The sequence below is a fragment of the Eleutherodactylus coqui genome, chromosome 1 (assembly GCF_035609145.1).
Source record: "Eleutherodactylus coqui strain aEleCoq1 chromosome 1, aEleCoq1.hap1, whole genome shotgun sequence".
NCBI classification, from domain to species: Eukaryota; Metazoa; Chordata; class Amphibia; order Anura; family Eleutherodactylidae; genus Eleutherodactylus; species Eleutherodactylus coqui.
This window is the reverse complement of record NC_089837.1, coordinates 404,316,282-404,329,727: the sequence shown is the minus strand read 5'-3', so window position 1 is coordinate 404,329,727 and position 13,446 is coordinate 404,316,282. Positions and strand designations below refer to the sequence as shown.

The window sequence follows — 13,446 nt, the reverse complement described above, 5'->3', positions numbered from 1 at the left end:
TGATCTTTGTCTCATCTGTCCATAGAATACTTTTCCAGAACTGGGTTGGCTTCTTGAGGTGTTTTTCGGCAAATTTAACTCTGGCCTGTCTATTTTTGGAATTGATGAATGGTTTGCATCTAGATGTGAACCCTTTGTATTTACTTTCATGGAGTCTTCTCTTTACTGTTGACTTAGAGACAGATACACCTACTTCCCTGGGAGTGTTCTGGACTTCAGTTGATGTTGTGAACGGGTTCTTCTTCACCAAAGAAAGTATGCGGCGATCATCCACCACCGTTGTCTTCCGTGGATGCCCAGGCCTTTTTGAGTTCCCAAGCTCACCAGTGAATTCCTTTTTTCTCAGAATGTACCCGACTGTTGATTTTGCTACTCCAAGCATGTCTGCTATCTCTCTGATGGATTTTTTCTTTTTTTTCAGCCTCAGGATGTTCTGCTTCACCTCAATTGAGAGTTCCTTTGACCGCATGTTGTCTGGTCACAGCAACAGCTTCCAAATCCAAAACCACACACCTGGAATCAACCCCAGACCTTTTAACTACTTAATTGATTACAGGTTAACGAGGGAGACGCCTTCTGAGTTAATTGCAGCCCTTAGAGTCCATTGTCCAATTACTTTTGGTCCCTTGAAAAAGAGGAGGCTATGCATTACAGAGCTATGATTCCTAAACCCTTTCTCCGATTTGGATGTGGAAACTCTCATATTGCAGCTGGGAGTGTGCACTTTCAGCCCATATTATATATATAATTGTATTTCTGAAAATGTTTTTGTAAACAGCTAAAATAACAAAACTTGTGTCACTGTCCAAATATTTCTGGCCCTAACTGTAGGTCGTATTTTTGGGGGATGAACTATTATACTTACCTGGCAGGCTCAGTCCAGTTCCCTCTCACTGCTCTGACGCGCGGCATTAATTGGCCAATTTATAATCCCCACCTACACAACGCGATGGCTGTGATTGGTTCTTCGACTGCTGCTCAGCCATTCAATGCAGTGCTCGATGAACCAATCACAGCCATCACATTGGTTCATACAGCGCTGCATCGATTGGTTCTCGAGTGCTGCTCAGCCAATCGATGCAGCGCTGTATGAACCAATGCGACGGGTGTAATTGGTTCATCGAGCACTGCATTGATTGACTGAGCAGCAGTCGAAGAACCAGTCAGAGCCATCGCTTCCTGAAAGCGGGATTTATGAATTGCATAAAGTCGATGTACTCCCTATTCTTTCAATGGGGCCAGCACTGCCGGCGCCGGCCCCATTGAAGACAATGGGTGAAGGCACAGTTTTTTCTTAGTGCTGTGAGTGTGCAGTGAAGGCATCGCAAATGAGAATGAAACCATTGGAAGTCATTGATTTAATTTTCAAGCGTTTTCACTCACTCTCGCAATGCAAGATAGGCTATCGCCAGTGTGAAGCCGGCCTAAGTAATTGCGCTAGAAAAAAAAACACATCTAAAACCAATTGTCCATTTCAAAACTCTGCTTTTGTTTGCCGCACGCATTAAGTATGCCCTGTGGGCAAAAAAAGCACAGTAAAATATGCCAATATGGGCACAAAAAAGCCTTGTTCAACCTTGAGGCGCGTGCAATTGTGTTTATTCTTGTGTGAAGCCGGTCTCAACACGTCTATGAGCATAAGGTCCTCAGCCACTAGCATATGTGTAGATACAAAGGAAGTATTAAGCAATGTATCTGCCAAGCATCAACCAAATCTTAGCGGTATTCTTGTATCTTGACGCCACCGGAAGCTAGGGGTGTGACAGCCCTTCAATGCAGGGACGGCCCTGTCACAGCCCTAGTTCCCAATTGGCTGCCAGTATCTCTCCTGTCGCCCTCCTTCCTCAGTGTTCCCCCTTCTCCTGTTGTGCCCTCTCCTTTATTAGTGTCCCCCGTTCTTCTGCTGTGCCTCCTCCTATATGCTGTCGGTCCCCCTTCTCCTGTGTAGCACTATCGGGCGTCCCCCTGTCCATGCTCATGCTCTGCTCCATGGGCACAGCCGCCGCCACTCTGTGGACATCTATGCGGGCTGCTGAGGGGACACTCATATTAGCCCCAGCGTCTGCACTGATTGTAGCCTGTGCTGCAGGGTTACTGTTAGGGGTTGTTTTTGCGGTTTGCCTTAGATTACCTCAAAATGCTGCCATATTACAGGTGTAACATGGAAGCATGTACAGGTTATAATATAAGCCAAAAAAATACAAGCCCTAACGGTAACCCTGCAGCACAGGCTACAATCAGTGCAGTGACGCTTCTAGGACCTTTTAGCAATCCGGCAATCGGGAGCTAGGGCTGTGACTGTGGCGTTCCTACAGTGAAGGGCTGTCTCACCCCTAGCTTCCTGGTGGCGTCAAGATACAATAATACCCCTTAGCTAACTGTTAACAAGACGACAATCAAGGGGAAGGAAACAAACTTACCAGATTAGTAACTAAAAAATGTTTGATTTATTAGGCACTTACAATAAAATTATTTTACAATATAAAAAGTATGAGAATCTTATAATAAACTTTTTTTGTTCAGAACAGACATTCATTTACAGTGGAAACAATCTTCTCTCTGTGCTACACTTGATTATATTTAAAGGGCTAGTGACAACTTTTAACATCTCTCATCCCCACCCCACATGAGGGGGAAAAAAGTGTCTGATGGGGTCTAACTGCTTGAAAGGCCAACAATCACAAAAATAAGGGTATTCCTGAATGAATGAAGCAGCAGCACATAAGCTTGACTGCTGATCCATTCATACAGGGGTACATGAGACCCCAGTTCTCATAGTAAGTGAAGGCCCAGGAGTCAGAACTACACCAGATATGTATCCCCTATCCTGTTATTAGGGAATAAGTGTTAAAATGGGCTTAACCCCTTTACCCACACATTTCCATATACATACAGGAGCTGCAGCAGAAGCCTCACCCCACTTAATGAACGGCTTACTGCTATAAAATACAAGTATTATGTCAATAACAACAGAAAAACACAAGATAACTTTCCATTCTAACAATTAAAAGATTTCACAAAAAAGTGCAAATTGCATATAATACTAAAGATTTCCCTTCATATAAAATTCTGAACATTTGGAATAACATTAAACATTAATAGTGTAAAACATATTTTCACTTCAGATAGGCACTTTTATTGCACAAATACGGAAATGGTTTGTGGTGTGGGCGATACAGTCCCAGGGGGCAATGGGATTAGGCAGAAATTCACACACATACTTTGATCAAGGGCTTATAACAGAGATAGCCGTTACGAGGGCAAATGTGAAATTGGTCCGAGAAACTCTGACCGATATCGTACTTGTAAACCTGCAATGTTTTCAGGCGATTAAGACGCATTTTCAGAGAAAACCGCATTGCATTGCCGTATGTGTAATTTTCAGGTGTGTAAAAAAAACGTGCGTAAATGTTTATCCAAATCGAGAAACAAAGAAGAATCATCGCAGAACACACACATGGGGGAAAGAAGAAAAAAAAATTGCACTTACATGTGTGTGTGATGCGATTTGTAATAAATTGGCAATTCTTTTAACAGAATCGCCCAGAAATTGGACATGCTGCAGTTTTTCTATCTTTCATTGATGCTGTAAAAATCGCCCTTGTAAATACATCTATTAAAAGGTACTGGGTTCTTTTCAAGTGCGATTCCTCTGCACCTCGCAATGCAAAGCAATCAAGCGTGAAAATCACACGTGTAAATACAGCCTGATTGTGCCTTCAAAATGTATTAGTCCCTTGTACCTGCATACTTTTATAAGGCAAGTAAGCTTACGGTTTCCCCTATTTGGAGACCGGCTGAATGAAGGGCCTGCTCTACCAATCACAGCTTTGCGTCACAAATGGGAGAGGTGGCCTGAAGGAATGTTGCTTACCCAAGCCTGTAATATTAGTCATATAATTGCTTAGAGCAAGAAAGCTACTAGTAATCTGACAACATGTATGTATATTATCCGATCACGCTAAGGCCTGCTAGACCCCTACATAGACCGTAGGCTGCATAGAAATCATCACAAGCTTACAATTCCATGACAGTGAAATGTTCCAGTGTTGCATTCTACACTACGGTAACCGTTATAACCTGCGCCATCAATGTAAAGTACTTCACTTCACGTCTTCTTGGGAGGTAGAAACAGGATACGGTCTTGTGTTGCCACAATTCTCTACTCTTTTCTTGTTATGCTTGACAAGGAAACGGTTCTAGTGCCTTCTCTGCATTCTTCCAGTTGTGGAAATTGTTTTTATACCATTGGACTACAAAAGAAAAAGAAAAGAAAAATCAGGTTAAGAGAGCTGATAATTGGTAGCCAAGCGATCTACATATCACACGTTTATATTCGATATTATAAGGGGAACTTGTCCGTTCCTCTAAGCACCATAAACTTAGTTTATGAGCTCATAGGATGGGGGCTGCCAAGTCCAGGGGTAGCATGATAGTCATCTGCCCCCCTGTTCCAGCACAGTTTGCCCTCAAACTCATGGCTCATTGCACGAAACAGACCTTCTGCGTGCATGGTGACTTCATTGTGATATAGTGAGAGGACACTGAAAGAGTCTGTTTTGTACCATGAGTGCAAGGTTTGCAGGCTGAGAGCAATGGAAGCAGGCGAGTATAAGAGTACCACCCCTGGACTCCGAGGCCCCAATACTATGAGCCCATATAAACAGTTTACAGGGCTCATAGGACCAAACAGGTTGCCTTTAAGTATTTTACTTAAAATAATCATAAGCATATATAAAATACAGCCTCGTTATTATAAAATATCCAGCCATGTCCGGGAAAGCTTGGCAGCATGTCCTCCTCTTGTGAAGGGGGTGTCACCCAGCTTACTCAAACTCTTGATGTGGCAACTTTCACTAAGTTATAGTGATACAACCGCAGTCCCATCACTACATAACTAGGCAGATTTGCCTTTCAAGGTTTGGGAAGCACTTGCCACAGTTTTCTTAAAAACATATAGTCTGGGTATTCTCCATCTGGCCCAGGCTACCATGATGACTTTTCTTTAGCTACAACGTTTTTCTGCCCAGACCTTTTTGGCTCTCTGCTTTCCCAGAACATCTAACGCTGAGGAGATCTAAGCTAAGCTTAAGTCCATCAGTGTCAAAATTGATCCACCATAGACTTGCTGCAAACCTGTGGGGGTTGTGTAGCACAATTTGCATGTGTTAGCAGATTCCACTTCTGTACTTTGGGGTGAAATCCATAAAAAATAAAACTGCAGCATTTCCACAACGTAAATTTGAAAATTTGCAGCATGCTCACTTCACCATGTAAAATTCTTCCTTTTCGTGTAGATGGCCTTTTGAAGACTCCATTCACAATGTATTGTACCATAGTTTTCAGCAAATCTGCAGCACAGAATCCATACTGTAAATTGCCAGTGTCTAAACGCAACCTCATGGGACACAATCCTAAGCAAGACATGACGGACCACTACCAGGTCCCAGCACTGACATTATATGAATAGTCCTATACTATGCAGTACAAGAAGTGGACACACGCATAATCTATAAAACACAAGAGGAATGGACGTCAGCCATAGAGAGTTCTACTGGACCCTATGACACTGCAGTTATGAATAACTCCTCCAAGGACAGCGCTCCTAAGGGTAGGATCACATGTAGCAGTAATGATGCAGATGGTCCACCACATTTTGCAGTCTCATTTTGGATGAGAGGTCAAGAAATCTCATCTACATGCTTTGGGAAAAATCCAGTGAAATGGTTGCGCTGCTTTACAAAAACTGTGTAAGAACTGTTGAAACTTCTCACCATATAAAGGCCGCAGCATACACAGCATATGTATGATGATAAAAGGACACTTTATTCCACACGGTCACAGTGACGGCAGACAGCAACGTTTCGATCCCTCAGGTTCTTTGTCGAGCTTGACAAAGATCTTGAGTGATCAAAACGTTGCTGTCTGCCGTCACTGTGACCGTGTGGAATAAAGTGTCCTTTTATCATCATACATATGCTGTGTATGCTGCGGCCTTTATATCATCATACATATGCTGTGTATGCTGCGGCCTTTATATGGTGAGAAGTTTCAATTGATTTCCAGATTGAGGATCCAGTCCGGGGAGGCTTTGCATTTATTGCTAGCTATGCTGCTCGGCATCTTCTGTGCCTATTGAACTGTGTGCTGCTGTGCATTTTCATTATGACACCTATGTGTAAGAACTATAGTGGCATATTACTGATCTAGCCCGTCTAGAGGAGAGATTGAGCCAGAGCATAGAGGATCAAGCATCCCTTCCTGAATCCTCTGCAGCAGACGATGCCCCAGCTTCAGCCTCCTGGTCACCGGCTTCTATACCCAGCTTGGCTTGGTCAACCAGCACACTGACTGCTGTTCCACCAATCAAATGCTCGTTCTGGACAACAGAGAGGGGAGAGAAGAAACCCATCTCCGGTAACCTCAGACAGGCAATGCAGGAACTTCTTTATATCTTACCAATTAGAGAGGGTATCTGTTCTCTGTCACAGAGGGGTGGGGGGCACTTTTACTCAAGGAGTGAGGTAGTTGCACAGATCTAATCACTCCTGCCCTAAATAAGACCACTTTGTCACCACCGTGACCCTCTTATTTAATGGTGTTTGGATCACAGAAGTAGTTTTGGGTCGGATGTATTTTTGGTAATTATGTAAAAAGTATGTGTATGCAAAAATAGGCAACCTGGCTCTCTCTACTAGCCCCCCCGAGTCCCACGTGAAAGGTGTCTCACCCCACCAACCAGAACCCTTCTCTGCACCGAAAAAGGGAAGAAACCCTGAGACAGCTATCTGCAGATCGGTATCTACTCCTTTTGGAGATAAGATTCTGATATGCTTAGTCTAGCTGCAATGCCTGGTAAAGGGTAGGACAGTCACCTTCCAATAGGTGGCTCAAGAGACGTTTCCTTCTTCCTGGAGGGAGAGCTCATTTTCATATGCACTTCTTAAAAAGCGTTAGCCTTTGATGCAAAACTGCATGCATGACTGTAAAGTGCTGGGTGGCAGCTTCACAACTTGCCTGATGATTACTTACAGAAAATATCTGGGCACTATTAAAGTTTTATTTGGTTAATTCAAAGAAAATGCCACAATCAGCCACAGGTTTGACTAGTAATTATTTGGAAATGATAACACCAGTGTTTCTGGTGGTGCAATGGCCATACAGCTCTGCTACATGCACACGTCTCGCACACGTCACACACACACAGCTCTTCTACATGCACGTGTCAACGACACGCACAGCTCTGCTGCATGCACGCGTCTCACACACACAGCTGTGCTAAATTACATGCGCATGTCACAGACAGACACAGTTCTGCTACGTGTGCATCACACACACAGACACAGCTGTGCTACATCACATGCGCATGTCACAGACACACAGCTCTGCTACATCACATGCGCATGTCACAGACACACAGCTCTACGACATCACATGCGCATGTCACAGACACACAGCTCTACGACATCACATGCGCATGTCACAGACACACAGCTCTGCTACTTCACATGCGCATGTCACAGACACACAGCTCTGCTACTTCACATGCGCATGTCACAGACACACAGCTCTGCTACTTCACATGCGCATGTCACAGACACACAGCTCTGCTACTTCACATGCGCATGTCACAGACACACAGCTCTGCTATTTGCACGTGTCATGCACACATTCTTCATTCGCCTGTGCTGGTTTACAGTCTGTGATGACGCGACAGTCATGTGACCCCGGACTCCTCCCACGCAGGTGACTGATCACATGATGGTGACATCGTCACAGTTCCTGTCAGCAGACGGCTGCTGTGCTACTCTGCAGGTTTTTAATAAACTTAAGCAGCAGTGATGACATCAGCATCCTGTGATCGGGGGAGGAGGTCAGAGCCCAGGTGACTGATCACATGACGGTGGCATCATCACAGGTCCTGTAAGCACACAACTGTTGTCAGCATATTAACTTATTTCACAAGACTCCTGCTCGATTCGCAACCTGATTGGTTGTTTGGTGAATCAGCCAACCCAAACAACCAATCACTGTGAATCAGCCAAGCCAAACAACCAATCAGGTTGCTGGAATTGTGAATCAGCCAACCCAAACAACCAATCGGGTTGGGAATCGAGCAGAAGTCATGTGGAATAAATAAATATGCCTGCTGTCAGGCTCTGCATGTTTTATGCTTTAGGACCTGCAATGACATCACCGTCATGTGTTCAGGGGTGGGGAATGAGAAACACACTCACACGGACAAGTGGTCGTTAGGACTGATTACCAAGGTAATAATCTCAGTGGAGTTACTTAAATTTAATTATCCTAATAAAAAGGTCATATTAAGTGATGATTAAGACAACTCTGAATGTAGTGATAAAACAAACCATCCTGTTATTGGAATGAACGTGTCCCAATCACAAGAGCTCCTCTAAACCCTGCCACTACTTGATAGTCAGTAGATCTTCACTAAAGATTTTATCCCAGGTAGGAGTGAGCACCTCCCACAGGGGGTTTAGAAATTCGGAATTAGCTTTAGGGTGAAATCATACGGCATGACTATCCGCAAAATCATGTGGCCATTGGACGCCGTGCTTGGGCATGGCTTGGCAACGCTGGGAAGGTGCATGGAGCAAAGTTGTAGCGGAAAACCCAGAGTTAACAAAGGGATTGTGAAAATGGTTATTTGATAAGGAACTACCGTATATACCGGCGTATAAGGCGACGGGGCGTATAAGACGACCCCCCAACTGTCACCTTATACGCCGGTATTCAGTGGAGAAAAAAAAAAAATTTTATTACTCACCTCCCACGGCGTTCTGTCGCGCTCCGGCAGGATGTCGCTCGCTCCGGCAGGCTGTCGCTCGCTCCTCGTCCCCGCCGCAGCATAGCTTTCTGAATGTGGGGCTTGAAATCCCCGCTTCCAGAAAGCTAATACACACGCCGGCAGCCATGACATCATTGAATGGCTGTGATTGGCTAAAGCACACGTGGCTTCAGCCAATCACACTATTCAATGACATCATTGAATGGGTGTGATTGCTAACACGTGCGCCTTCAGCCAATCACAGCCATTCAATGATGTCATTGAATAGTGTGATTGGCTGAAGCCACGTGTGCTTTAGCCAATCACAGCCATTCAATGCTGGCATGGCTGCCGGCGTGTGTATTAGCTTTCTGGAAGCGGGGATTTCAAGCCCCGCATTCAGAAAGCTATGCTGCGGCGGGGTCGAGGAGCCAGCGACAGCCTGCCGGAGCGAGCGACATCCTGCCGGAGCGCGACAGAACGCCGTGGGAGGTGAGTAATAAAATTTTTTTTTTTTACACTTTTTTTTTTTTTGTATTACCGGCGCATAAGACGACCCCCGACTGCAGAGCAGATTTTTCGGGGTTCAAAAGTCGTCTTATACGCCGGTATATACGGTATGTGACATACTTGTTTTCTCAATGCCTTCCTTCCATTGTACTTTTGGTCTCCATCCCAGGCTGTGCATTTTTTCAGACTTCATCATATAGCGAAGATCATTTATAGGCCTTAAAAAAAAGTGAATATGCTTAATTCAATTCCTCAAAATCAGTTGGGTTACATGGCACCCCACGTCACCACTACTATATAATATCTGCACAATCATACAGCAACCATTTCACATTTTTCTATTTTCTGGCATGCATGAAAGAGGTAAAGTGAAGGCAATAGTGAGTTAGTCATAGACACACAGGACTATGGGCACTTCACACTATTGACGTGGATCTCAGTGCCTGGTGTCTCCCATTAGGTAAGCCCAGTAGCATGTTAATGGTGTTGTGAGTTTTATGAACCCAAAGGGGGGTAGAAGGATTATAGTTTCTCCTTGGGAGACCATGTAGAGGGTGTGAGGAGACCTATAAGGTCATACATGTGCTTCTGGGAAATTTGGTATATACTAATGGGAAGTGGTACAATGTCTTTGCAGTGCCATTTGTAGCATCCCAGAAGAGCATGCATGGCCTTATAAGTCTCCTTACATCTCCCTTGTGATCTCGTTCATCTGTGCTCCCTCAGTGTTGCTACAGAGTATAAACCCCCACGTTCACACAATGGATTAAACAGAACTGAAAAGGATTTAAGAGGTTTTATTTATATGTAGCAGATACATTTAGGGTAAATGGACGTAACTGCTTGAACGATGAATTACCTGTCGTTAACATAACACATCCAATGCTCCGTTTCTGTATCCGAGGAAGTATTTTGGATCTTTAAAAAAATTTAAAAAAATAGAGAAGTGTAATTAACAATACGTTGATGTTGGAAAAATAGCTGGAACGGTATTAATAATTTTTTTGTCATTATGGAGAAAATGGCAACATAAAACCAAGTCACAAAAGTAGTCATGAAGTGCTAGGTGGACATCTGGTGGTTTAAATGCTTCGTATATCAACTTATAGCATTCCTTCCATAACGGTAGTCTATGTCATTAACAACAGCTTGTCGGTAATTGGCAATCAGGCATTTTTACGTGTTTGAAGGGTGTATATGAAAATCTCAAACATTTACTAATAAAAGAAATGTGTCAGAAAGTGGGTAATGGGTTTCATCACACTACAAGCAAAAAGAAAATAGCACTCCTAATGAGTCCACATGTGCATAGAAGCATATAGCTGTACTGAAGGAACTGTATAGCCAATGCAAGGAAGGAATCAGATCCCATCCTGCGACATCGGGAACCCCTTCCTCAGATCTGCTGTATGCTCATCCGTGTGCAGAAAAGCTGGGGGGGTTTCACAATGGAAATCACTCAGTAGGATGAAAACCGCAGTGAACCTATAGCAAAAACCACATGCAACACGTGTGGATTCACAGCCATATCTGCAGTGGAATTATCCACCATATCTGCACCTATTCAAGAGGAAGCTGGGAGCACAATTCTGTCCTCTGTGAGGGGGACGCAGGAAGGCAATCTGTGAGAGAGCTGACCAAGTAACAGCTTGCTGGAAGTTCTCTTTTGTAAACGGGTAGAGAGAAGGTTTGCCGGCTTTTAGTAAAGGCCCATTTACGCGCAACGATTATCGCTCAAAATTCGCTGGTGCACCATTCGTTCACTTGTCGTTTATCGCCGAGTGTCAGCCAGCATAAAATAGTTCGTTTGTCGTTAGGTTTAAACGGCATTCAGTCTTTCAAAGGGCTTGAGGGGAGCGATGATTGTTTGCCCAGCTAAACACAATGACTCTTATGTCAGACAAACATATATACAGTGTTTACATAGCTAACGAGGGAAATGGTGATTATCTGTGTGTGTAAATGCTCAGCATTTAAAAAGCAAAAAAAGTAATTAAGTCGTTCAAACGACAATTGTTGCGTGTAAATGGGGCTTAACAGATCTCTCGAGTGTTAAATAGTCAAGGATTCCATTTTGCCGTTCTAGAACACTAACATACTTTTGGTTTCCCGGTTGTAACCCACAGTTCCTGATGTCTTACACCACAGATGTGGAAAAAATATCTGAGTAGCTTTAAATTTGGCTTGGTGGCCAGATAAAGTATTGAAAAGCATTTCATTATGCAATAAAACCTGTGAGTTTGACCGCATGTACACAGGCAAGTCGGAATCCGGCCCTGGCAGCAGCAGCGTCCACACGTACGGGCTTTCGGTTCGCTTCATCTATACTGCGGATGGTTCGCACAGCTCGCAATACAGATTTTATTTTATTTTTTAAACTCCTGCTTTTTCCACGGAATCAATAGCCCGTCCGCAATGCCGTGGGTCGGACAGCTTATATTGACTTCAATGCGGACACTACAGGAAAATGAAGCATGCTGTGATTTTTCCTCCTTGTGAGGATACCGCAATTGGGTTCTACTTGTGTGCATAAAAAAATAAATAAATATCCCTTTTCCATTGCATGAAATGGAGGGTATTTGCTGCAGAACCCAGAGGCGGACGCCCACTCCAGATTCCGCAGTAATAATCCGCCCGTGTGCAGGCACCTTTTTTCTTATTCTGGTTTAGGAAAATCAATAAACCTGATTCAGGTCAAATAAGATTCATTCATGCACACAGAATATCATTAACTTTTTTTCAGTTCCTGGGGATTTAACATTAGTACCTGTGTGGCCTGGATCACATGTAACTAGTAATGTGCTTCTATTGAGTCATAACTTTGGTTTTGTATCAACTGAGCCGGTATTTTAGCTGGCCCTCTATCCTATCCGTGATCTTGTGTGGGTGACAGACGGAGGCCCCTTCCTCTGTCAGGCCTTTTAAATGCTGCCATCAGAACGGACAGTGGCATCTTAAAGGTTAACACTAGTGTCAGATGGTCTTTGATCCCTACAATTTATCTGCATGTATAAACAGTTTGCATGATCAAACTCAGTCATTGTTCGCCCATTCACATGACTTCTCGCTCTGTGCAGAAGGAGCCTAATGGCCCTTTTAACACAAGACGATTGTTCAAATTGCCGTGCTCCTGCGGGAATCTGAGGGTTAACCGTCCCGTGTAAATGTATGCAGCGACTGAAGAAGAATTGTTAAGTTTTCTGCAAACAGAAACTGTTCAGTGTAAACAGCAGTCGTGGATGTAAGCGGGAGGAGAACGCTCCCCGGGCCGCTCCGCCTTCATGCCGGCAGCGCTTTGAACTATGAAGCATTGCGGAGCTCTACTTTTTTTAAATTTTTTTAGGAGCTTAGAGTCTTTGTGATACATTACAACAGAGAGCACTGTCCCTACGCCAGAGAACGGCATAGGTCTCTCTGACTGACCACATATTATAGTAGCTCAGGGACGTTCTACTTGGTGACAAATTCTCCTTAAAATGACATTATTCCCCAGCAGTAGTTCAAGCCTTCTGGGATTGTATGGTTAGTCCAAGTGTTAGAAGCTAAACCGGTACCAGAATACAGAAAGCAGAGTAGGCTCTGGGTGCCTCCACCACTCATCAATAGGTAATACTAGGAGAACAGGAACCATATGTAGGCCGGCAGCAGGGATGAGGGGAGAATGATCTGTGACAACTACTGGAACTTACCATTTGAATTAGTTCTTTAGCAAGTTGGGTAACAGATATTTCAAAATTGGTACCAATATTGTAGATATCTCCAACCTTCCCCAGCTTTAGAATGATCAACAATGCATCCACTACATCAGAGGCGTACAGAAAACTCCGGGTTTGTATCCCAGAGCCGTGAATACAGCTGTCAAAAGTAAAACGAGTGAATATACATATAGTATTTGTTTATAAATATGTACTAAATGAAGGTTAAATAAAAAAATAACAGCAATGATCTAGATGTGTTAAGTTAGAGCCCTTTTACACGCAACGATTGTTCAAAAACAATCACTGGATTGTGCGATTTGATTTGAACTATAATCGTTCAGTGTAAACACAGCAACAACTGAACAACAAACGAGAATTAGTCGTTCGATTGTTTTATAAATAAAATGTTGTCCGGTTCGCAAGTCGTTGTGCATGACCAGCAATTGTTTA

The 13,446-nt window shown here is 43.7% G+C and overlaps 1 protein-coding gene across 4 annotated transcripts in view; it reads right to left on the bottom strand.

Annotated features, from left to right (window-relative positions):
• Window positions 1-2,428: 2,428 nt before the first annotated feature.
• TGDS (TDP-glucose 4,6-dehydratase) overlaps window positions 2,429-13,446 on the bottom strand; it is a 39,425-nt gene continuing 28,407 nt past the window's right edge. For 3 of the 4 annotated variants that reach the window (XM_066580641.1, XM_066580650.1, XM_066580659.1), the window contains 4 exons: window positions 12,988-13,153; window positions 10,158-10,216; window positions 9,419-9,516; window positions 2,429-4,253 (listed from right to left, as the gene is read on the bottom strand). In XM_066580641.1, coding sequence (XP_066436738.1) covers window positions 4,177-4,253; window positions 9,419-9,516; window positions 10,158-10,216; window positions 12,988-13,153 — 400 coding nt within the window. In that variant the 3' untranslated portion in view covers window positions 2,429-4,176. The remainder of the gene's footprint in view (window positions 4,254-9,418; window positions 9,517-10,157; window positions 10,217-12,987; window positions 13,154-13,446) is intronic. The other variant, XM_066580668.1, reaches the window with a different exon arrangement.